Genomic DNA, 25,000 nt, shown 5'->3' with positions numbered 1-25,000 from the left:
AACATACAGGATAGGAATTCAGTTTGACCCAGGGATCTGAAAAAATTTGAGTAGATGAGTAAGTAAATTAATTTTGCATTGATATACAAATTTACGTTAATAAAATTAAAGGTGCTATTTTTAATCATAATGTTTGCTTACTCAAATACTGATCGCGACTCTTTGTATAAGTTGCAATGCTCTTTTCCTTTCTTTTTCGCAATTCCACCTATCCCCGCCCCCCAAAAACATGTATCTCGACTAAATTAAACTGATGCAGATTTTTTTTTTTTTTTTTTAAAAAAAACTATATTCTTACCCATTGCAGCAATAGAAGGGATTATCAAGAGCAGCATAGCCGCAAAAATTAACCTTTGGTCCATGATGTGCAGCACGGTACGAGAATCTAGAAAATAAAATGATCAAAGCAAAGAGATAAGAGATGCAGAATCAGTCCGAGCGTAGGATTAGTCGAAACATGGGATGAGTAGGAACGTCACATAACATCAGTAAGAAAATGGAACAGAAAGAACAAAGGATCAGTGAGAAAATTAGGTTCAATAAACAGCCATGAACTGTTTCACAGTGTTTTACATCTTCATCGTCTTGCAGCTTCTTCTACCCAACAGTGATGAAATAATATATTATACAAAATGTCGGTCAGACAAAACGAGAGAAAGATCTACTCTGCTAACATCTGAAGATATCAATTTTGCTTTCAAAATGCCTTCCACTTTAGGGGTGGACCGTGAAATTAAAGGAGTTCGAGTTTGAATGTTGTGCAAATAGTATAGGTAATCGTATAAACGTAGGTGTAGTAAAGGGTTTTTAAAACTACGAATTATGTTGGAAAATTGTCCAAAAATTTCTCAAGCTTTCATACTATTAATCAGTTTACAATACGCCTAAGAATATTAAGAACACGTCTGTATTGCCGATTTGCTGGCCACTTTGTGACTTCGTAATATACCCGTAGAAGGCGAAGAATACAATTGAATATATGAAAGTTCATATATTTGAAGTGCGTAGAATGATATGAAGATATGATTGACCATCGCAGTTATGCACAAAGGTTTCGTATTAAAGGTTTCATAGAGTTATAGTTCATGAAATGTATTCTGTACAATAATAATTAAGTATACGCTATGACCTGGTGACCTTTATAGATCGAGTCTTAGTGATTAACTTAAATTTGTCTTAAAAATTTATATAACGTACTCCTCTATCACCACATCCATCGCAGCATAAGATTAATCGAATTAAAAGCCTTAAAATCAATATTTTGCTACTGGAAGCGAATTTTTTGAAGCAACAGTTTATTAAACTGCTTTCCCCTGACGTGTCAGTATGTCAATATGCAAACTAGTTGGAATTTCGGCGAAAATTCTCAGACTTTGGTGGCGTTTTTCAAACCGGCCGCTGAAAAACCCAAGCAAATTTTTATATCTCTTGAGAGAGAAGTATTTCAACAGTTTACAGCCATAAAATGAGCTTGATTCGAGCTCGGCCACATAAAGAAAAGTCTTTTTGAAATTACAGACTTAAACTTGCTTTACAACGGCCACTGTCAAATATATGTTTTTCGTAGTGACAGCTACCATCTGGAAGCGAAAAACAGACAAATATAGAGTGCCAAAAACTTCTAATTCCCGAAGATATAATTTTAACTGTTAACGCAAGGACGTTTTTGCAATGCTTTTTTTTTTTTTTGCCAATAGGCCATTTTACAGTTGTGTGCTCAGTTATCTGGCCTTTGAATGCAAGCGAGGTTCGAGGTGACCTTGCTTTGATACAGATCAGACCTCTCTGATCTGCTTTTCTCATTCAAATGCCAACTAGTTAGCATGAGAACAAGTTGATTTACACAACAAAAATGTTGAGGTCTGTATCAAAACAAGGTCACCTTCATCCCTACTACCATTTAGAGGCCAGGTCACTGAGCAAACAACTGTAAAATGGTCTATTTATTCGGCCATAACATGGCTAGAGAGAGTGCGCAATCTATTTTCCCAAATATTCCTGAAAGTAGGCCGTATTTAGAAAAATGAACCCCAAAATCTTTGAAAACTCATAAATACCTCGCAACTCGAAACAAAGGTAAGTTAAATTTAAACTCTGGTCACGCTTTGCTCGATTTTTCTTTGCATTTGCTCTTAAACTCCTGTAGCTAGCAGATATCAAATCTTAATTCCCAACAAAAAAGCGATACAAAATTAAATATGTCGGTCAGTCAAAACGAGTAAATGATCACCAAAGGAAACATATTATGCAACAGATACAACTTCTCTCCATTGCTACGATAACAGCGCTTTATAAAGGTTGAAACGTTGACCCTCCTACCCACTGCTTTTTCTACCAATTATAGTTAAGAGAGTTTCTTGAATTTGTGTGATGCAGATCATGGAAATTGCAAAACACTCGGCGGCAAAATCCACTTCCATCAGAGCGACGAACAGCAGAAGTTTGGCGACTGCCTCAAGTTTTGATTGGCAATTTACCGAACTAATTTTCCTTCGACTGTTCAATTCAATTTTGAATGTTACATATCTTAGGGTTTAAAGACTTGAAATTTCCCGTTATGATTTAAGGTAGATAGATACTTTATTTAACTACGAGCAACTGGAGTTTGTTAGGCCTCTACCTTAAACAGTTGATCAGTTTACTTATAAAACCTCTAAAATCTAACTACAAAAATATTTTAAAAAATTAAAGTTAATGTATAAGATACTAAAACATTGGATCACTTAGAGACACAGTTTGGTCAATCCAGCGCATTCATTATCTTACCTAGCTTGGTTCAATCCGAGTAATAAAATCATTTTCATAAAATTTACAAACGAAGTTGAACAGGTAACTTGCGCGCCCTTACAGTTGGTTTAGAGTCCCTTAAAATTTCTCGCTCGTTTGGTTTTGCTAATTAGTGATTTGAACGCAAACTGCAACTTGAATCGACTGGAAAACTGAAAATAAAAATCTGCTGGTAAAAGCGTTGTGCGATCTGTTTATATGCCGTACTTGGCGCATCTTGAATGACTTGTAGTCACGACATGACCGCATGACCAAAAACGCCATCATCAACATGAACAAAATAACAGGTTCAGGGCCAAAGGCTGTAAATCATACTTTAGGAATGACCCACTACATCGAGAGGATTTGGAATACATCCTCTTTGGGCAAGCAAACTTCCATTTTTGTATTAAGTTAACTTTTCGTTTCTCCTGCTTGAAGTTTGCTTTCAGCCCCTTTCAGTTACATCGAAAATAATCCCTTTCCAATTCATACATTTCGAACCTGTGCAAGTGCTAAACTACTCAGAGATCAGTTGAAGGGTTTCTTTTAAACAGCCGCGGCAATATTCAAACCCTACACAACACACTCTGCTGGCGATATCTAGATCCTTTTCACTGTCAGGCAATAAAAAATAAATCGAAATACATCCACGTTTTAGGCCTGTGCGTTTCCCCAAACTTCAGACATTCGTCGAGATGTTTGGCGGAAATTTACGGAGCTCAATATGAAAACGCCATGTTGGTGTACATCCGTGGTACACCAGTATGTTGACCGGTAAATAGTGTAAACATGTGGAACTTCCTTTAACTATTTAGGCGACTGATTATCAGTACTGAACAAATAAGCGTTTACATAAGCACTTTTCCTGATGCTCTTCGTAATGATGAAGATAAAAAATTTGGTGGCTCTTTAGTTTTGGATTTCAGAAAGTGATGACGTCACGTGAAAACAATCTATATTTACGAGTGACACTCTATCTTACGCAGCTTTTCTTTCCATGAATTTTCTAAAGCAACCATCGACCCCATAGAAAGCACAGCATATAATTCAGCACGCGAAACTACCAACTGTAGCACCACAACGAACAAGTTCAGATGTCATTGTTTTGTACCGGACTTTTGATTGGCTGGATTTTAAAACGTTGGAATCTATTGTTACAGTTCTACCATCTGATTGGTTTTCATTGTCTGGGTGGCCCCCGTTTTAGTAAACGCACTGTAAGTAAGGTGCACATTTCGTGGCGTGGTGGATAGCTTTTAATTGATGGCAAATATCAACAATAGGCAAAACCAAATACACATTATTCTAACATGGATAGTGAACAGTCCGGAATATCCCGATAAATTAGGACATCTGTGATGTCACGAAACTCACGTTTCAACCAATGAGAATGCGTGTTTTGGTTGGAGTGTTGTGTTTCAAAACAAACCAAGAGATTCAAGATGGCGGACAAAGAGAGTCGCGAGTACTTTCCAATGCCATGAATGCGGACCTTCACGAGGTATAGATTTATCTCGAATTGAGTTAAATAGTGTCCAAATTATAAAATAAAAGGAAAGTTTGTGTTCGCGTTCCACGTCACAGACAATTCTGCCCAGATAACGATTATCCTCGGACCGAAGGAAGCACCACAGAACGCAATGCAGGCCACGTTTGACGAGCTGCTGTTATCATTCTTTGGAAAGAGACCGTACAATCGGTAAGCATCTTTACTCTGCATTTTTCTAAGCACAGAAATGATCGATATGAGAATTGAGGCTTTCCTCTTATCTAGGAATTATCGGGCCGAAATCGACAGCACGCGCGTGTTCTTATATGCCAGCAAAGATAAATTGTAGATGTCCGAAATGTTATACGTTTTGGCTAAATCGAGGAAATGAAATCATCATTAAAAAAATTTCACGAGTGAGAAATTCTTGTTCTTTTATACAAAATAAACTAAGCTAGAAAAAATGTATCCAAAATTTTAGTGTCGTCAGATGCAGGGATAGTCAAAAATTCTGTCAATATGTTCTTTGTAAATCTGAAATTTCTCCATTTTGGTATTTATTTCAAATATTTCTTGTATCTATTTGTTACTGTGCTAAAAGATATCATGTCTGATTTCCACATTTAAATTATGAAAACTTACATATAATTGCTGACTTTCACAAGTTATTTACCCAAAAATATCAAAATATAATTCCTGGACAGGTTGACAAGGGAGCATTCACAATCCATCCACATGCCCCAAGGTTTTATTATATATTTATTTAAAGTATACAAAACAAATTCAGTCTTGAAAGTGAAATCCATTTTATTTTATTCACTCTTTAGGTACTCTCGGCCTTGAATTTGCCTCTTGGCAGAATGCAGGACCTGAAACAAATCACAAGCGCTTAGAAGATTATTACATTGCTTACAGATGTCAATATTATTACAAATGTATTTTTCGTTTTAACATATGAATTTATTTGGAATGTAGTTACCACAGTAGTCTCATTAAATAAGAGATTGCCCTCAAGTGGTCTGATAACTCTTATGTTTTCTATTTTTTATTACATATTCTTAACCAAACTGATATGTTTCCCGTTCACAACCAATTAATGTTTCGCATTAGTTTCACAATTAGTGATGTTCAACACTCGACACTACAATCTAAACTCTCGTACCTTTTCAGTCTTTGCGTTCATAAAAATTATTTTGCAAAAACATTACTTTCTGGTACATTCAAGCTTCATGAGGAGGTGAAAAGAATCGTCATCTACTAGGAACAGCTGCTGTGTGTATAGTTTTTAAACAATGCCAAAAAAAAAGAGTACAATGCCTCCTACAAATCTTAACCTACATGTTTTCATGGCCCGCAACGTCTGGTAAATGAGCACAAACAATCTCTCTACCCTTTGTGCCATTCCTTGGGATACTGATAGCATCCATTTACAGGGAATCACTGCACTACCCCTGGCCTGTCTATTTCGCTGCCACTTCTGTACTGTAGGTGGTTTTCAACAGGCTGCTGGCTGTCCAGTGATAAAACTGGGGTGCACATTCGGTGAATCCACCAAAACAGAGACCTCCCAAATTTGTTTAATTTCGTCCGCGTACTTAGCGACGTCTTATTTTCCTCTCTTTTCCCTTTGTTTTTTCCCCAAAAATTCGGCAAAGTGCATCGAGCAGTCGAGTATGCTCTTCCATGTACTTATGAGAGAGAAATTGAAAACAACTGTCATAAAAATGACGGAACGATGCATTACTCAAGCCTTATAACAACAGCGGTTCAGGTACGCTTGTAACGCCTCAAATTCAAAGAGAGTTTACAAAATATCGACGTTGTTTACAACCGTGTAATTTGGCATGATGAAACTTTAACAACACTAGAACCAGTAAAAAATATACACAGCTCAATGAAAAATACGTGAATACTAGAAAATAACGCGTACACTTTACTAACCTTAATATTTGGCCACAAAATCGCGTCGACATCGTCGCTTGACACCGAAAAAACTCAATGATTAGAAGACAGTCAACGTTCTCCTACTACCAAAATGGCCGCTTATTCTCCTTCTCAACGTTTGGTCGCAAAAAGTCCTGGATAATGCTGGCCAGACTCTATGTGAGACTGGAAACAACATACTTTCTTTGTCCGCATAAAAGGTCCGCCATTTTCCCTGCTAACAATAGCTTCATGACGTCATGACTGTCCTAATTTATAGGGATATTCCGGACCGGTGAAAGCAATCAACAAAGTTCACAAAAGGTGTAAAATGTTTGTTTGGGGACTTCAATATTGTTTCTGTGCTGGCGTACTGTTTGCATAGAACTTTACGATTTTTGGCTTTTTGGACATCCACTTAAACCCAAAAGCCATTTCTCTGTCTGAACTTAACTCAAAATCAACAAGAAATATTTATAGCTAAGCATTTTGCTATCGATATTGAGTAAAAATTGGGCGAAAAGAAGCATTTGAGAAACTTCTTTCAAACATAATTTATGGTTACCAAGATTTCTTTATATGTCGCGCGATGGCTCCAGTTTCTCGAGACTCACATTGTCAAGTTTCATAGGACTAAAATAATTACATTCGCCTTCAAACTTCATGCTAAACATTTTCACTTTTACTGCAAAGCTATTAAATAAGTTTAAGAATAATCTCTTTTGTATACAGTATCCTAAGCTGGAAGCACCAATATTAGCTAACATTTGTAATCGCGTGCTCATTTATCGTAAACAAACACCGTGCCATGTGGACTGAGTCGAATATTACCGCTGATGAATAAAATAGACAGCATTTACTTTGCCGTTCCTTGGTTCACAGTTTTAGCTCGGCTTAGAGTACAGTTCCATCGTTTGGAAACAATTTTCGACCTTGGCTGGATACAGACTGAACTATTTGTTGCCACTCGAAAATGCAATTCAACTTCAAACTTGCTTATTTCTACGACATTAATTTACAATATTTTTCTAACGATTTCCAACACCATCTGATATCTTTATATCTCACCTCCACCATCTTACTCGATGGTGCAGCACTCACTTCCAATATGGAACCTCTAGTGCAATATATGTACTTAACGCATCTTGAATGACCTGTGGTCAGGAGATGATCGCATGACCATAGACGCCATGATCAACATCAACGAAATAAGAGCTTCAAGGAGGAAGGTCGTAAATCATACTTTAGGAATGACCCACTATCATTGAAAGAATTTGAAGTGTATCCTTTATGGGCAGGAACTTGCTCAAAGGGTTAATTGCATAACATACGCCCTTTGAAAAAAGTACCAGGTTTAATTTCTCGTTCAGGTTTCGCAGATTGTACGCGCTCTAGTTACTTCTGAGTATAGTTCTTCCCACTCATTTCTGTTTTGAAACACTTCTTATTTACCTATACATTAAATTCTTCTTAAATTCGGTACTACGAAGTTTTCACAGGGACTCACAGGCTTGTTGTCAAAAGTTAAACTGAGCGAGTCAAGATATTTTGATCTCCTCCGGCATATTCCTAATAATAAATGACTCTGTAAACACGAATTAAGTGCCAAACGGGAAAAAATAGGGTCAACTCGGCATCTAGAGTTTCGTTTCAGTAAATTTAGGATCCTGTGACAAGGAAAATTGATGTCCCTTCCTCTTATTTTCCAATGTTTTAATTTATAACGGGGAGCACAAAGAAAAGTTTGAATTAAGTTTAAATTACTCCATTTGACGATGTGTGGAGCTTCCTTGAGAGAATGTTGCTCATTTTTCCGGCGCTGGTTCCACTCTGACGTAAACAGTGATACTTTGTTTCACAGTGCTTTCCATCGGTTTACACCCCTGTAGCTAGCAGAGACCAAATCTCCTTTTCCCAGAAAAAAGCAATAGAAAATTGAAAGTGTCAGTCAGACTATATGAGTGGATGATCACCAGAGGAAAAATGATGTTAACAGCGAGAACATTTCTCCCAATTGCTACTATAACAGGGCGGATCTTTAGAGAGGGTGAAACATTTGCGTTCCTAAACACTGCTTTTTCTACCAGGAAAGCAAATCATAGCGATGGGTTTTTCGCCAAACACTCTGCGACAAAATTCACTTGCACAAGAGCAAAGAATATAGAAGTTTGGCGACAACTGCAAGTTACAATTGGCAATTGATCGAACCCATTCTCTTTCAACAGGCAAATCAATTTTTAATATGACATATTTAAGAATTTAAAGACGTAGAATTTGCTGTGTCGATCCCAGGTAGATAAACATGTAGAAAGATACTTTATTTAATGAATTTACATCGTTAATGACACTGACTGATCAAATCAGTACTAACTTTAAATTTAATACATAAAATAACAAAACATTGGATCACGTAGACACAGTTTGTTCAATGCGACATATTCATCATCATACTCGCATTGGTTCAATCCGAATTCTAAAATTATTCTGATAAAATTTACAAGGGGAGTTTAACAAGTAACTTGCAAGTACTTACAATCGGTTCTAAATCCCAGGTTGTCTCGCTCGTTTGGTTTTGCTAATCAGTGTTGTGAACGCAAGTTGCACCTTGAATCGACTGGAAACGTGAAAGTAAAAATCTGCTAATAAAGCGTTATATACTATACCTATATCCTTACTTGACACATCTTGAATGATTTGTAGTCACAAGATGAGCGAATGACTACTAAACGGCACGCAATGCAAGATAAGATAAGGTAAGAACCTTGATTTAAGTGTCAAAGTATTAAGCCCTAGCGGACTAATTGGGGACACAATACCAGCTTTCTGAAAGAGCGTGTATGGTGTCTAATAAGAATCAAGACTTTGCATTTTTTTTTTACTTTAGTAATTTTAATCCCGAAGAATGTATACATTTCATAATAGCATATTTAGTATAGTTCCAAATCCTTAAATTGCGCAAAATGTCATATAGTTTGCCCTTCCAATATATTAACTTAATATAGACCGTTCTACATTTTCATTCCTTTTATTTCCACTTATTGTGTTTCTAACATATTGTCATTGTTACACAACAAATTTTTTTTATCGCAGACAGCAGGTCCACATCAACCTCTGGCTGCCTTTAATTTAACCTACCATGACAAATAAAGTATATATGTCTGCAGTATGTATGTATATATGTATAAACAAGAGCTTTGAGTACTATGCATGCGGAGGCGATGATGTTTAACTACCATTTCTTAAGTTCTGGCTAGAAAAACTGATAAACAAGTAAACAAACGGACATTTGAACGTAAATAAACGTAACAGGTGGTATAACCTGTGTGGAGTGAAGAGAATTGAAGGGAATGACACGATGAAAAAAGAATGCACATCAGCGGGAGTGACTGGAGGAAGCGAAATCCTTTCTGTTGTTCCAGTTACGTTGACGTCGGTTGTGATTCAATGTAATAAACTCAAAATTCTTAAATAGCACAAAAAGAAGTAGTTTGTTCTCCCCACTTTATAGTTATTAGCTACTTAGCCATGTCTGCATCTTTAAGCTTAAAGGATCCAGTCACTGCAGTTTCAAGTCACAACCCTTATGGTAAATAACACATAATTCACTAACAGCTTAAAGAAACATCAATAATTTGATGTTCCTGGTTAACTGGCGAATCATTTCCTGTATGCTTGTTTTTGGTCATATTTGTAAGATTAGGACGAAAGCACTGCATTCTGTTATTGACAGCAGAGCATATTGGAACGCCAGGGTTATTCTTACTATTGAAGCTATTTCTGAGATAAATTATTGCAATGCCATTGATCCAGCACTTAAATCTAGACTGTTTGTCTATCAGTAAATATCCCTAATTACATTGTATAGCCAGTAAATATCTCTAATTACATTGTATAGCCGGTAAATATCCCTAAATCACATTGTATATTCCGACGTTAGTGAAGTTGCTTGCGCCTCTTATATTTATGTTGAGATCGAGGGGTTTCCTGTTGTCCACAAGACTTTTGATCATCTTGCAATGAAGCAAAGCTCCACTTGGATGGAATTAAAGTCTGTTAGTTTTGCGTTAAAAAATTTTGCCTTCATTTTGCATAATTCCTCTGTTGAGCTTTTTACTAATAATAAAGCCGTAGCGTTTATTACAGATTCTGAGAGAATGCTATTGCTGAAGTTGTTTTATGTTTTACTTCGCTCATGAGAGTTAGATTGTCAGTGGAGTGGATTCCCCTTACGATTAATCAGAAAGCTGATTATCACAGTAAGATCGTTGATTATGAGGACTGGTATGTTTCGTGTGCGGTGTAAAGAAGAAGAAAAGAAATTGACAACTCTTTGCCTAATGGCTTCGCTTTATTTTAGTTGCTCAAATTAAAACAAAATTAACTCGTTATGCGCCTTATGTGTACAATAAAATTGCCATCTAATCACTTAGTTCAAACACAGTTGTACTCTATGTGCTCTATGATGTACAATGATATTGTCATTTAATCACTGTTGAATTTTACAGCTTTCCACATTTCCTATCTCCGTTTTTCTTTTCCCTGCAGACGTAAAGCAATATCTCGAATACTAAACGTTACTAGAATTTTTAACTGCTGCACCTGGAAAGCGAAGAAATAAACAAATTAAATCATTTCAGAAAAATCTGCGTAAAACTTTTAACGGCAATCTTGTCAGGACTTATATTTTCAGACATAGAGAGTGTAAACATTGCAGCAGACCCATCCTCCATTGTCGCTTTCAGTGTGACCCACCAAATCCTCACCATACCACAGTCGCAACTCTTGGCCCGAGCTCACCGAGTAAGAAGAGAAACGCGGCAGGATAATCTCAGGAGAAAGCGAGTTATATCCGGGTAACTCGGACCACTTTCCAGCACCCCCAGCGTACGTGAAAAACGGGTTTGGTGGCATAAGGAGGACATTGCTTGACGTTGTTATGGCAAGACTGACGTGATTTTTTACTGCAGGATTGTTTCCACAGCCCCAGAATGACCAGTAGGAAATGAAGCCAGTCTGGCACATAACGTAACCGCTAAGGTGGATCAGTTTAACTGCGGCTATCTTGCCACCGTAAGGGACGTTGAAACTGCCATACCGGTTATCCCTTGCGCCGAAACATACGGGATGATGATTTACTTTGACCCAGTGGTCTGAGAAGATGACAAATGCATGAGTCGATGAATTAGTCAACGTAACACCGACCTTGTCTTATTTAATATTATTTAATCTTAGATGTGGCTTGTGTTTGTAGCCGATATATCACACGCTCGGATTGGTTTATTTTAGGGCATTATACTCCCGTAATGCTCACGGGCCGATTACGGGCATGCAAAAACAAAGAAAAAAGTCAGGTAATAAACAACTTATAAACCTCGAAGGTTCGGTCCTGACGGAAGTCTCTCAAATCTCACCCTTGCTATCGCTCAGTCAATACGGCGAGGTCTCTGTTTGAGATCTTACTCTCGGTTAATAAGTACATGTAGTTAGTATTCTTTCCGTTACACTGACTCTTTGTAGAAGTTGCAATTCCGTTTTCTTTTTTTTCACTCTTCCAGGGATCCCCGCCACCAAAAACACTATGTCGACTGAATGAAACTGATACAGAGTTTTCTTAAAAACAAACAAACAAACAAAACAAAACAAGACAAAAACAACACATTCTTACCCAATGCTGAAACGGAAGGGAGTACCAAGAGCATCATTGTCACAAACATCAATTTTTGGTCCATGATTTGTCTCGTGGTAAGAGAATCTGCGCATTAAATAACCATAGCAATATAGCACAATGTTTTCGAAAACGCAAAAAGAGGGCTTCTTAAATGGACAATTCATTATCAAACAACTAGATTATGAGCTTGACCGAGTAATCTATGCGATTTTGAACCATTTCTTTATGCAGTAAATAACTCCGTGCTTTACAAAAGCTGTGAATGACTATTTAAAATTTGCACTTGTTTGCGGCATCATTTGTTTTAACGAATGAATGTTTCTTTTCGTCTTCTCAGGAATTTTTATAACTATCCACTTGTTTTATTTTTAAATGTTCCTCCGAAACATGTGAAAAACAGCAAAACGTCGCCAGTCTGCTCACCAATGGCTGATAGTGTACAATAGATCCAACAGTTTGACTGCGACTTGAGAAGTAGCGAAACCAAGTTTTAAACCAATGCCTGAGATCTAAAATCTGCCAGATTTACTGATAACTGGCTGTAGTTTTAAATGATAGCTCAGTCAAAATTGCAGAAACTTTAGCCGATAAATGAGATTAGAAGATTAAAAGATTTACCTCACCCCCCACCCCACCGAGTACATCACAGCACTTGGCTTTAGAAACATTTGAGGGGTTCAGAACCATATCGGGCTAACCCACCAAAATTTCATATTCGATGTTATTGTTGTTTCCAATCTAAATTTGGACCATCTTTTTAGTGGGAAAGTGGTCTGACCCTGAAAGGAAATGGGAGATTCTTTGGTACCCCCTGAACATTGGACCACAGTGACTTTCGTCACAGCTCTTTGTGGAACAATGGGCTAACCCTTATACTGCTGACCATTTGCCCGTTGGCTCACAGTTAGGCAGTACCATGTGCTATCAACAAAATGGCGGACAGAGGTGAGCAATTATCGAGCGGCAATTTCCATAAGAGAAAACGAAATCCTGAAGAGTAGAAGAAAAACAAACGGAAACGTCTTCCTAACAGAGGTAAGGAATATGAAACAGTATCAAAGTCAGGCGTGAAACGTACATTTGCAGCAAAACAACTGGGTAAAGACTGTCGTTGCCCGCTGAAGTGCTTTGAAAGAGTAACACAAGAACGGCGTGAAAATGTTTTCGAAGGTTTTTGGGAGCTTGGAGATTGGACTGCACAGAATGCCTTCTTATGTGGAAGTGTGAAAGTCACGTCTGTAAAGCGAAGATATGGAAAGAAAGGCGAGACTTCTTTGCACTCGCGAAGAAATTATTCTCGTCAATATTACATAAACGACAACGGAATGTCTACTCGGGTATGCAAAAAGGCTTTCTTGGCCATTTATGCTATATCTAATGACAGGCTTTCTCGTGCTCTATCGAAAATGCAAAGTGTGGGATCTCCACAAACAGATCAAAGGGGTAGACATGAGCCTAAAAACAAAACCCCTGAAGAGGATGTTCAGTTTGCGCGAGCTCACATTCAAAGCTTCCCAACTGAGTCAAGTCATTATTGTCGTAAAGAAGAAACTGTATGAATTGGCTTTGACAGAACTGCGTCCACTATTGTTATTATTTGTTTCACTAAGTCTTAAAGTGAACACTATAATACTGGTAAAGATAACTCATATCATGATGTAAATGATATTCCTATAAAGAATAAACATGTTTTCACAAGAAAAACCTCAATATTTTTTTTTTTTCAAAGCTTAAATTAAGAGAGCTTTTTCTGTAAATTAAATTAAAGTGGTTTAGCCCGCTATGGCTCTGAACCCCTCATTTAACCTTCTACTCAAAAAGCCAAAAAACAAAGAACCGGTATAACCAATTATAATTTTGGTCAAGGTATCGAAAATCCTGCATCTAAGCTTATCCCTGATTACAAGTGAAAGTATTACCCAAAATGCACTATAGCTGCGGTCGTTCCAAAGAGTTTTCAAGGTGGTTATGTTTAGGAGTCTCAGTCACTTACCTTTAAATTAACAGGGATAATAAGCGACAAAAAGCTAAAACCTAAAACTAAAGAAAAGTTAAGAATACAAATAATTACAAAAAAACGAAGAAACAATCAAATTAAAGCTACACACGAACTCCCTTAACAATACTTACTCCGTGAATTAATTTTCTGTGAGCTCCTCTTTGAATAGTGATCAGTACTTTTCAGTGAAAGGGTTTTATGAGGTACAGTCTTTAAGTAATTTGTGGATTTGCTCAATTAAGCGAAGTCAAACATTTGCAGCCTTTTTAATTTGTCTGTCGTCATTTGCTTTCAAAGCGTAGTCCATTAGTGTTTGTGAAGTATCATCTGAAGAAATAAAACCTAAATGTTCTTTAGTAGAATGGAGTTTATAAATAATTTATGGTTTGCTCAGTTTAGTGAAGTCAAATATTTTAAGCTCTTTTGATTTGTTTGTCATGGTTTGTTTTGAAGGGGTAGTCTAATGGTATTAGCGAGATATCATCTGAAAAAATAAAACCGACAGCGTTTTTAACCTACAGTGATACCACATTTGTCTCTACTCTTGGCTAATTGAAAGACAACAGAGTTATTGAAATGTCTCACCATTTAGAAACAGTTCTAATTTTACGAAAACGTGGAAGATAATGTGGTTTAGAAAAGAATAAAAATAATTTGCACTTTTGAACCATAGCTATAAACAAAGCGTATTGCTCATAGCCAATAGCATTAACAGCCAGAACTTATTTACCTGCAGGTGAATATACACGTTTATCAGGCTAAATTAGACCTGTGTATAATTGCTTTTAAATACTTAACTGGAACTTAGGATATTATGAAAATAAAGCCTAAAAAAATTCAGGCTTGAACGGAATTCAAACCCATGGCCTCTGCTATACCGAGGTAAATAACCGCGACTGTCATTCATGCCTTCACATCGCTCTCCGCAGTTCAAATTTAAGATCTTCCATATATTATTCACTGAAAATTTAAAACTTAGCTCGGATAAGTTTAAAATATCTATACTCTCGTGAAAAAGTCACGAGGAAAATGATATGTATGCTTGGCTTTCGCCCAGCAGCCTGAGTCGCACCATTATGGGTGCTTCAATTAGCTGTCATCGTGTATTTGATTATCAACTTAGCACAAATAGACTCTAAGTGGCTCCTTTAATGAATTTTTAAAAAACGAAACAGCTGCGATCTATATTGTTTATTTTTCAGACCATAATCATAACTGTTTCTACTTGGTTTTGGTCACCACCTGCGAAATTTGATCTGCCGTGCCCAGTTAAAGTTTTAGGAGACTAATGTGTTGGCAGATAAGTATTAATAGGTCCTTTATCGTCTATTTACCATGCTTTTCTGAATTTTGTTCAAATTTGTTGAAGAGAAGTGACTTATACCATATTGTCTGATATAACAATTGATTTAATTGGCCGTTCTATAGCTAACTTTTTTTTTTTCTACAACATAAATTGTCCAACAGGTATAACCAGAAATCAATTTACCAACGCATTGAAATAAATGTGCAGAATATATTTTCTTAACGTCCGAGTATGAAATTTAATTAATTTATTTAATTTGGCTGCCTAAAATATGGCCGAGCTAAACTTCATAGAGACGTGAGGGAAAGTTTTAAGCTTTGACATTTTTGAGAAATTTATATCACTTGATGGGGCATCTTGGTACTCAGGAAGGTAGCACGGTCCAACTAAATCCTTAAATATTTGTGATTGATTAAAATTTTTGTTCAGCTATCACATGAAACTGCGAAGCAAGTCAAGACATTAAAAAAAAACTCTCGTTTGCGCTAATCAGCAAATCTGAAATATTTCCCAGAAGGAGTAACTGTTGTAATGTATTTTTCTCCAGCCCATCGTATCATACTACGAGTAGCAAAATTAAGAAGACTACACATCCCTTACATTTTATTGCTTAATTGGAAGCAAATAACCCTGGAAGCAAATAACGAAAAAACAAAATTGAAACGTTTGCCTTTCAATTTAGCTTGCAAATGGAATCTGGCCAGGGCTTCTCACAGGTAGAGGGCGTAAACCTCGCTGCAGACTCTTCCATCATTATCGGCTTCGTAGAAGTCCACCAAATCCTCACCATACCACACGCGGAACTCTTGGCCCGAGTTCACTGAATAAGCAGTGAAAAACGGCAGGACAATCTCTGGAGACAGTGAGTTAAATCCGGGAAGTTCTGCCCACTTTCCATCGCCATGTGTGAAGACTTGACTCAGGGGCAAAATGGCGTGATTGCTTGATGTTGTTATGACGACATTGACATGATTTTTCAATACGTTATGGTTGCCACAGCCCCAGAAGGACCAGTGAGTAATGTAGCCAGTCTGGTAGGACACGTAGCCGCTCAGGTGGTGCAATGTTAGGACAGCAATCTTTCCACCGTAAGGGACGTTGAAACTACCATACTGGTTATTCTTTGTCCCAAAACATACTGAATCCAGTTTGACCCATCGATCTATTAATAGAAGTGAACGGAGAACAGCAACAACAACCACCATTTTATTTTGCATAATACAGAGAATATCATACAGCAAAAGAATACATTAATAATAAATAAAGAGAATAAGTAAAGGAGGGAGGGATGGAGAAAAAGCAATGAATGAAGCAAGCAAGTAAGCAACAACCAAGGAAAGACTGCCGAGATGGATGACTGAGTGAATGCACAAGAGCATAAATGAATCAATGAAGGAAGAAAGGAATTAATTATTTAATTAAAAAGTTTAAAACTGTTCGAGAAACAAAATCAGCTCAGCTTTCGCAGTCTTCATTTTCTAATCGATTGAATCGTTGAAGAAGTTGCACTTTACCTTTTTTCCTTTAAGCCCCCATTAATTGCCTTCCGAAGTTGTTTTTTTTTTTTCTTGAAGGAATTGAGCTAACTCAGACTTTTACAAAATGTCTAGCAATTCTTACATAGCGATTTAGCAGTAGAAGGGACTGCCAACAGCATCATAACCCTCAGGGATCAACTTAAGATCCATAATTCTTCGCTAGGTACGAAATTCTAGAGGAAAAACAATATGCGAAACAAATGTATTGCAATTGAGACGTTAGAAAACACGAAAATAGGGACGTCCTCAAAATACTAAAACGTGTAGAATTCTCTAAAATATGCCAAAAACGGAGTATACTGAGCTTAATCGCAAAGTCCTTGTTCTGTAGAAATTGCTCATTAATACTAAATATTGGTATTAATGACTTTAAACTTCGAATCATCATTGTTGAATTCAATAGTCGCGACTAAAAAAATGTGGATAAGATTTAATTTGTACTTTTTTATCAAAACGTGCGCTTGGCCAGAGCCAATACCAAACTCTATCCTCGATAATTATAAGCCAAGAGCATTCATAAAAATAGTTCCACTCAGCTTGAAATGCCATGATTTTTAATTCCTCACCACGGGCTTATGCAAAAAGCTCTTACTATTTTTTACCTATTTCCAGTTCCTGTCAGCATCAGCTATTCCATGCAACGAGCCCTATTTAACCGCGTGGCCATGGGCCGAGCGCGGTTCATGTTCTACCCTTGGTTTATTTTTTTTTATTTTTTTTTTGTCGGAGACCAGACGTAGATCTCCACTCGGCCAACTTTGAATTACGCAATCTGTAATGTTTACTCGCCAAACCTTGTTTCTTCAGGGTCAACAGAAATCTCAGATTACAAAATCACGCCGAACCTACACGTTGCAAAGCGATATATCACTTTAGCGTTAATAGCTACCTCATATCGGCAGTATTAAAATCTATTCGTTAACAATCCAGCTTCATCATATTAAAATTTCAACGAAATCGAACAAAACCAGAACTAAATATTATTAGATTTTTTTTGTAACCTAGCTTCATTGCGTGAGTCGACAAAGGAAGCGACGGTCGCCCATAGCCACCGAAACACATTAACATAACCAGTGAACCTACGTTTCGGTCAAAAAAATCCAGGATTATTGCCTGAAAGCTGAAAATTCAAGAGGAACATCTTTTTCGAACTTTTCTCAAGTTATTTAGACGAAAAAATGACCTCGGCGGACTCCAAAAGAGAACGAAACAAAAAACAGAACGAGACAGTGAGAAGAGCCGATAATTTATTCACCGCGTGGCCTTCGTTACGTTCACGTTAAAAAAACCTTACTTCTGGATAATTTCTGCCTTACAAGTCAGCAACTGGTCCCAAATTACTTTCTGTATCCTTACAAATGTCCTGACTTCCATCTCCGAAAGATTTGGCCGCAATTTTTTAGCAAATAAACATTTCGCCGACAGCAATCACCATTACGGTGGCTTGCAACTAATTCGCTAACTTTACAAAACCCTCCCGAGGGGGGATATGACGAAAAGAGCTGAAAAATGATGACCGGAAATAGAGTAATTTTCTCAGCTTCCAGTGTGCCAAATTTGCTGGAAATAGGTTCAAAACCGATATTTTTTTTTCGTTTTTTTTTCTTCAGGTCATTCATGCTACCAAAACAGTTAACTTTTAAAAGCGCGGTTGTAAGATCTTAAAGATCTTCTTGCTTGGTTTCTTCGACGATCTTTCACTTAGAACTTTGAACAAGCCTAGCCTCTGTAATTTGAGATTACTAACTTACCATAGACTCTTGTTAAACTCTGGACCTGGGCTGGCGAAACAGCTAAAACGAAAAACCACAGCGTAAGTTAAAGCGTAAAATTAAAGAGGATATCAGCAGATTGGATATTGGATCAAAATATGTGAAGATGAATTTAAAAAATCAAACTAAAGCCTACCAACTTTCTTTATGGTCTTAAAAGATAAATAATATATTTCCCTAAACAGCGCTAGATTTTCTTCATGGTCTTAAAAGATAAATAACCTATTTCCCTAAACAGCGCTACATATTATATTCATCAGAACGGTTTTTTTTTCTTTTGGACGTGAGGCTGTCCAGTGTATTCGTTTTTGAAAAGAGGTAATAAACTGCAGAAATAAAAATATCCATGCATAAGTCTAAAGACTACTGATAATGGATTTCTTATGGCACTCTAATTGTATAAGCGTTAGATTCCACAATAACAGATTCGTCATCATCAAATTGTGGAAAATGCAGATTTAATTAATGAACGCAAAATAGGTATATATGTATAATAAAAAGAGGTTTGCCTTTTAGGGAAACAAACCTATGTTCGTATAAAACCTGGGCGTTGATCGAACTAGCAGAACTTCAAAGTTCTTTGATTTAAACAACTTTGATATAATCACCTCGTTAATGCAACTAAAGATTAAATATGAAAACAGGCTGTGTTAACTTAACTCCTCTCAACACTGTCTTTTTGCTCTTCAACTGAGCCAAAATTAAATTTCCAATCTGCTCGCTTCTTTATCTGGATTTTCAACGGAAGGATATTTTTTCGCAGAGGAAGCTGTTTTAACAAGCTGACTCGTCCAACTAACACACTTGATTTTAACCAAGTGACTTTGGTTTTAATGATTCGCTGAATGCCATTAATTTATCGTCCACCATGTCATCTTGCAAGTTGAGCCTCGATGTTGTGCATGAATCCAGCTGCAAGTTGTCTCACGCCGTTCTATTTTTTGTTTGCGAATGCACATGTCGATCAGCACGTTCACAGAATGCAAATATCGCCACAGAAAATATCAAAAACATAATACCAGCTTCAAATTTAGTCATTTCTCCTTTAATATTATCAAGATTGAATAGTGTATTTTCCGTTAGCTTTTGAATGTAGTCATGTGCGTGCAAGCGATTCAAGCGCTGTCCTGATATGGTGCTTCTAACAACTGCGAGTATAGATACTAAAAATAACGTACAGTGTTTCTATTTAAAAATAAAAAAAAGGTGATCTCAGTTCCTGCTTTGGTCTCCACTCCCAGTCAACAACCTGAACCGATCATTGGAAAAGGTTAATTTATGTGAATTTCGTTTCCATACTAGCTGGGTAACTAGCTTCATCAAGAAATTTTGAAGCTCAATTAACGCAAAAAGCAAATCGCCCTCTGTATGAATTAGATCAAGCAGCTGAGTTATTCTTTGTCTACTTTGTCTATTTTCACTCCATAACTTTTTCACTTGGATTTAGGTGTGAAACCTTCGTCATCTAATCAGGTATTTTTTTGTGTTTCGTATAATATTCTTGCTTGTCTATAGCTTTCTTTGGTGTAAAGTTGCTTTTCCGAAACTTTTAGCGAGTAACATGAAGCTGATAACTTTCCTTAATTAATATTATGACACTTCCTAAGAATTGTGACAATACAAGATGAACCAAGCACTCTCTTTTCCGAGCAGCCTTGTTTATTTTATCTACCAGAGTTTTGACCGTCATTGGCTCATTTGTTTGCGGTAAGATTGTTTGGTCGTCATATCAGCAACGCGTTTTTTCTCTCGATTTGTATTGCCTTTCTTTACTAATTGTGTAGAATATAACATTTTCGTCATGTGCATTGAGAAGATTGTCCACTGAAGTCTGGCTGCATGAAATGTTTCCTTGGTACCCATGACAACTTTTTTATCCTTGTGCTAAAGCCTTAAATCGATAAATAGCATTGTAAGATAACAAGAACCACATTTTACCTATAACGAAAATAAATATATTTATATTGTTTATGATCACAACAAGACTTGGCCTCGGAAGGTCTTTGGCAGGCCTCCCCACTTACCCTGTCAATTGCAAAAAGGAAACAGGAAGAATTTTCTTGCCTTAAAATGCTAAATTGCTTATGAGAATATAATTCTAATAAAGTCCGGTAATAATCGGCTGAAATTGTGCTTTTGATCTCCCCCATTTTATATCGGAGCTCCGGCTGCCCAAAAGGTCGCCAAGCGGAGCCCCATACTCATAGAAACCCATGAATCGCTTTTCTCATGGTAAAAATGGATAGCGGTATTGCTTTTGGACGCATACACACTACTATGGCGGCGACGGAGACGACGACGACGGCCGTATTCCAGCTAATAGGACATGCAGCCTTAGTTAACAGTGTACATCTTTGATATTGCACATCCATTTTATGGTCGATTGACACCTGTCAAAACAAGCTATCCGCTGACAAGTATCGTCCAGGAGCTCCCCTTTTAGGCTTGGCTAAATCTATATATTAGCCATTTGCACTAACTGAAATGAATCCCATGTTTATCCCTTATTCATGATTCAGCACCAGTAGAGCGCAATTAAATCCTGCAATTTATTAATTGATATGATTCTATTTAGAAAACAAACTCGGGAAAAGAAATCAATGCTCCAACTTTGTTTTTATTTCTGCCAATTAAAAACTCCCCTGTCATGTGAGTATTGCCATACAATCAATGAGGACAACAATTGACCCAAACAAACTACAATGAAATTCAGACTTTTTCTATCCACTTAAGGTGGCTCACAGCTAGGTATAGCAACAAATTTAAAAACCGAGCGTTATTCCAGTTCATTTATCCGTATACATAGCTATAACGTGAACAACAATGACATTAAAGGGTCGTCTGGTTAGGGCTTCTCAGGCATAAAGAACGAAGACATCAGTGCAGACGCGTCCACCATTATCGCTCTCTGTGTAATTCACCAAATCCTCAGCGTACCACAGGCGTAACTCTGTCTTCTCCGGCATCTCATAAGGATGGTTGAAAACCGACAGGACAATCTCAGGAGAAAATGAATTGTATCCGGGAATTTTAGACCACTTTCCGGCTCTGTTCCCGATGAACTGGTTCGGTGGCAGAATCATGTGATTATCTGACGTTGTTATGGCAACATTGACGAGATCTTTCGCGCCATGACCACATCCCCAGAAAGACCAGTTGTCAGCGTTATGTTTGTGACAGGACACGTAGCCGTACAGATGAACCAGTTTCACAGCGGCTACTTTACCACTCAATGGAATGTGAAACGCTCCATATTGGGTATTTCGCGTACCAAAGCACACCGGTGAACCATTTGCCTTTTCCCAGAAGGCTAAGGTGTCTGTAATATAGAGTCGCATTGTTACATTAAGATACTAACTACATATAAGTATAATTACCCTGAAAGTTTTTTGCTCGGCAAAAAGGGGAGCAGAAACATGAACACTACTATCGTTTGTCCTTCAATTCTGGTTATCACAGAATTGTTAAAGGTCTGGATAGTAGGAAGATAACAATTAATTTCAAATGAATGACGACAATTTGAAAATTTACGGACTTTTTTCGACAGAAACATCTGCCTTCATCGGTGTGTTACAATATGTGCGTAGAGCATAGAATATGAAAAATGCTAATGAGTACAATAACGGGAAGAAGAGAAAAAATGCAATTAATTAAGAATCGCGTGAGAATTACTACAGCATTGTTAAAATTTCGAAAACAAACTGTCTTGTGAGCATCCACTGGCACTTGTTAAACATCGTTTCACTCGTCTGCTAATGATCATGAAGGCGCTGAATAAAAGACAAACTGTTAGGACGACCCTGATTGGGGAAAATAAAGTATGAAAGATATCTGAAGCCACAGAAATCGTGAGCAGTCCATCGATTCACCGAATAGAGAAACTATTAAAGAAACTACCGTTAAGATACCTACCACATGTTTAGAGCACATGAACCGATTAAAAATACTGTCCGCGTTAAAAAATAACTACTACCTGCTTGTGTTTGCGAGTAGGTCAGGAAAGTCAGCAGAACACACAAAGTAGCCTTCAGTTCCATTTTGGAGATGATCTGAAATTAATTCAAAAAAAAAAAAATGTGCGGAAAATCACATCAACATTGGCACTGAGGTTGAAATTACTTTCTAGGAGATCTTTTAGGCAACTTTGTAACAACTTTTAATGGTTGGTATTTGACTTGTGCGCTGGGGTGTTGGAGATCGAGTCAGTTGTGCAAAAACGTTCGTTTCCCGAATCCAGCCCAGCTGCGGATCCAGCGTACGGTTTCATAATAACAGGAAAGTTCAATATCTGTGATGATCTCTACTCTTCTTTTCATGGAGGTTAAATAAGACAGCCTATCGTAAACATTCGAGAAAACCTGCTTTTATTCTTCTCATCTGCAAAACTCTCAGAATTCAGAACTTTGAAAAGGACCTGGTGAGTATGGCTTAATTGAATATTTTCGCCTTTGCGGATAAATGTTGAACCAATAAAGAACAAAAAGTGCAGAATTGCAGTGACATGCCTATTCACAATAAGAAATCTATTTCATAGCTCCTCGAAAATCAAATAAGTAGAGCCGTGAAGCTTTACATTAGTGATAAGTATGATTGTTCGCGAGTAAAAGCGTTCTCTCTATTCTCTCCCACAATAAAAAAAAAAAAAAAAATGTGCAAAAAAATTCATCCAAGCATGCTTACTACAATTCGATAACAAAAGGATGGGGGTCACCGGACTCGTTGTTTTAGTTAGAAGCACATGAAGCTAAAATTGAGGGTTTTTAACGGGTTGCGCTGTTACCATGGTAACATTATCAGTAGCTTAATTGACCAAAACCTGCTTGTAAATATTTGTGATTTATTTACCTTTATTATTGCGTCAACTGAAAACCGGTATTAATCTATTGATTAAAGAATTAGTACTGAAAAATGCTGGAAAAGGTTGCGAGCCACCTTAAAAATATCCTTGATTAGTGTGGGACATTTCATGAACCGCCGAAGAACTGAGGAATCCGTTTATTCCGTAGAAAAGCTTCATATTTTAAATTATCAATTCCTGTGTCTTTCCACATCGTTTACAGAAGTCTAACATTTGTATCCACTTTCCTTTTTTTAACCCAGAACGTTGAGCACATGACTTGTTGATTAAATATCAAAATCACTTACCTTTGGGAAGCTCAACAGAACTTAGCACCTGTATTGAAAAAAGAGAAAAAAAGCTTAACATAGAACAAATTAAAAGAAAAGGCGAATTAGGAACAGAATCAAAAAGGAGAAAGAAAAAAACAAAAACAACAACAAAAGCCAGGAAAAGCAAAAACAAAACAAAAAATGCGAGAGAGGTTTCCGAGTACTTACTCAGTCTCGCTGTTGAAACCTGACTGAGCCCCGTGTTGAGGAGCGATCAGTGTTAAACGCTAGATTGGTTTGTTTACATGCCGTCTTGTCCAATGGAATTAAGTCATCAATTCTTCATTAAATTTGTTTGTTAAGTTTGTTTATTTTCTCAGCTTAGGTCACTTGTCCATAATTGATTGTTTCCGAGTTTTATTCCTCCTGAATACACAAAAGCTTTTCCAATAACTAGTGATACTAGATTAGTCATTAATTGTTGAAAACAAACAAGATGAGTTTTGTTTGGCAAGGTTGTAAACAAATAATTTCGTTTTCTAATTTTTCCTTAGGCCTAAGTTTTACTGATATCGGAATTTATTGTAATTTGATTTTCTAGATTTTTAGTTCTCTGCGTTTACAGTTTTATACGATCAATTATTGTACATTTTTACTGTTTATTTTTAGAAAATACTAGGGCCGTGGATCACCTGTCACTAGCTGATTAGCTAAGCGTAAACTCCACGTTGAATAAAGTATCGTATCGTATCCCAAATTGCAAAACATAGCTACATGTATAGGGATCGATTTAGAGAAAATTAAAAAAAATCTTTATCCTTTGTGGAAATTTAGCTGTTGTATTAAATAAAACTGCAACTTTAAACTAAAAGGAGGTCGAACAGATTAGATGTTGCGTTAAAAGACGCGAAGAATTAAAAAAGGAAATCTGATCAACTTACTTCCTGCTCTTTAAAGGTAAATAAGCTTTTTCCCTCATGAGGAGACGATGTTATGTTCCCGACAACGATTTTTTTTCGACGTGGATTTTTCCAATGGAAAGGAGTCAAACATCTGTGTTTTTGATTTGTTTGTGAATAATATCCATAGGTCTAAAAGTACTCATACTGGATTTTCACTTGTCACTCTAATTATGAGAAGAGTGAGATTTCACATGAACAGATAATTAATTTTTTCATTATACAATTGGGGTCAATACAGATTTAATTATGATTAGTAAACGGTGTATAGGTATATGAAATAAAGAAGGGGCTTGCCCCTCCGAGAAACGAAGCAATGTTCGTAATTACACGAGCGTTAAATCTAACTGTCAAAATTTTAAAGTTTTTTTTGACAACTTTTAAAAAAGCACGTATCTTCTTATTAAAAGTAGATTAAACATGAAAGCAGGCTGTGTTAACTTAACTCTTCTCAACATCTCTTCAAAT

At 36.9% G+C, this 25,000-nt stretch overlaps 4 protein-coding genes across 12 annotated transcripts in view; all 4 read right to left on the bottom strand.

The window, feature by feature from the left end:
* Positions 1-25,000, bottom strand: part of LOC145502762 (uncharacterized) — a 263,593-nt gene that overhangs the window by 748 nt on the left and 237,845 nt on the right. For all 3 annotated transcript variants that reach the window (XM_081482125.1, XM_081482124.1, XM_081482134.1), the window contains 2 exons: positions 299-385; positions 1-36 (listed from right to left, as the gene is read on the bottom strand). The exon at positions 1-36 is cut by the window's left edge and continues 748 nt beyond it. In XM_081482125.1, coding sequence (XP_081338251.1) covers positions 1-36; positions 299-362 — 100 coding nt within the window. In that variant the 5' untranslated portion in view covers positions 363-385. The remainder of the gene's footprint in view (positions 37-298; positions 386-25,000) is intronic.
* Positions 10,244-14,295, bottom strand: LOC145502760 (uncharacterized). Of its 3 annotated transcripts, XM_081482123.1 has the most exons (4): positions 13,980-14,295; positions 13,843-13,889; positions 11,847-11,933; positions 10,244-11,331 (listed from the first exon to the last, which is right to left on the bottom strand). In XM_081482123.1, the coding sequence occupies exons 3-4, from the start codon at positions 11,908-11,910 to the stop codon at positions 10,868-10,870; spliced, it is 528 nt and encodes a 175-aa protein (XP_081338249.1). In that variant the 5' UTR covers positions 11,911-11,933; positions 13,843-13,889; positions 13,980-14,295; the 3' UTR covers positions 10,244-10,867. The 3 variants fall into 3 exon arrangements, 2 of the variants coding, with proteins under 2 accessions (XP_081338249.1, XP_081338248.1); XM_081482122.1 differs by lacking the exons at positions 13,843-13,889; positions 13,980-14,295 and having other exon boundaries at positions 11,847-13,732; XR_014051390.1 differs by lacking the exon at positions 11,847-11,933 and having other exon boundaries at positions 11,261-11,331; positions 13,843-14,295.
* Positions 15,702-19,128, bottom strand: LOC145502768 (uncharacterized). 3 transcript variants are annotated; one of them, XM_081482141.1, is made up of 3 exons: positions 18,444-19,128; positions 16,775-16,865; positions 15,702-16,316 (listed from the first exon to the last, which is right to left on the bottom strand). In XM_081482141.1, the coding sequence occupies exons 2-3, from the start codon at positions 16,812-16,814 to the stop codon at positions 15,865-15,867; spliced, it is 492 nt and encodes a 163-aa protein (XP_081338267.1). In that variant the 5' UTR covers positions 16,815-16,865; positions 18,444-19,128; the 3' UTR covers positions 15,702-15,864. The 3 variants fall into 3 exon arrangements, 2 of the variants coding, with proteins under 2 accessions (XP_081338267.1, XP_081338266.1); XR_014051391.1 differs by having other exon boundaries at positions 16,258-16,316; positions 16,669-16,865; XM_081482140.1 differs by having other exon boundaries at positions 15,702-16,865.
* Positions 20,514-25,000, bottom strand: part of LOC145502758 (uncharacterized) — a 274,518-nt gene continuing 270,031 nt past the window's right edge. Inside the window, exons 1-4 of one of the 3 annotated variants that reach the window (XM_081482119.1) lie at positions 24,515-24,644; positions 23,610-23,637; positions 22,438-22,513; positions 20,514-21,783 (exon numbers count right to left, since the gene is read on the bottom strand). In XM_081482119.1, coding sequence (XP_081338245.1) covers positions 21,320-21,783; positions 22,438-22,501 — 528 coding nt within the window. In that variant the 5' untranslated portion in view covers positions 22,502-22,513; positions 23,610-23,637; positions 24,515-24,644 and the 3' untranslated portion in view covers positions 20,514-21,319. The other 2 variants (XM_081482118.1, XM_081482117.1) reach the window with 2 other exon arrangements.

Source organism: Orbicella franksi, chromosome 11 (assembly GCF_964199315.1).
Source record: "Orbicella franksi chromosome 11, jaOrbFran1.1, whole genome shotgun sequence".
NCBI lineage: Eukaryota > Metazoa > Cnidaria > Anthozoa > Scleractinia > Merulinidae > Orbicella > Orbicella franksi.
Note: the sequence above shows the minus strand (reverse complement) of the source record. Positions and strands in the feature narration are given on the sequence as shown.

Bases quoted from the DNA above. Each gene is read 5' to 3' on its own strand.
- LOC145502760 (XM_081482123.1), bottom strand. From the start codon at position 11,910: ATGGACCAAAAATTGATGTTTGTGACAATGATGCTCTTGGTACTCCCT. The intron at 11,332-11,846 runs GTAAGAATGTGT...TCATCTTCTCAG, and splicing joins CCCTTCCGTTTCAGCATTGG to ACCACTGGGTCAAAGTAAAT.
- LOC145502768 (XM_081482140.1), bottom strand. From the start codon at position 16,371: ATGCAAAATAAAATGGTGGTTGTTGTTGCTGTTCTCCGTTCACTTCTA.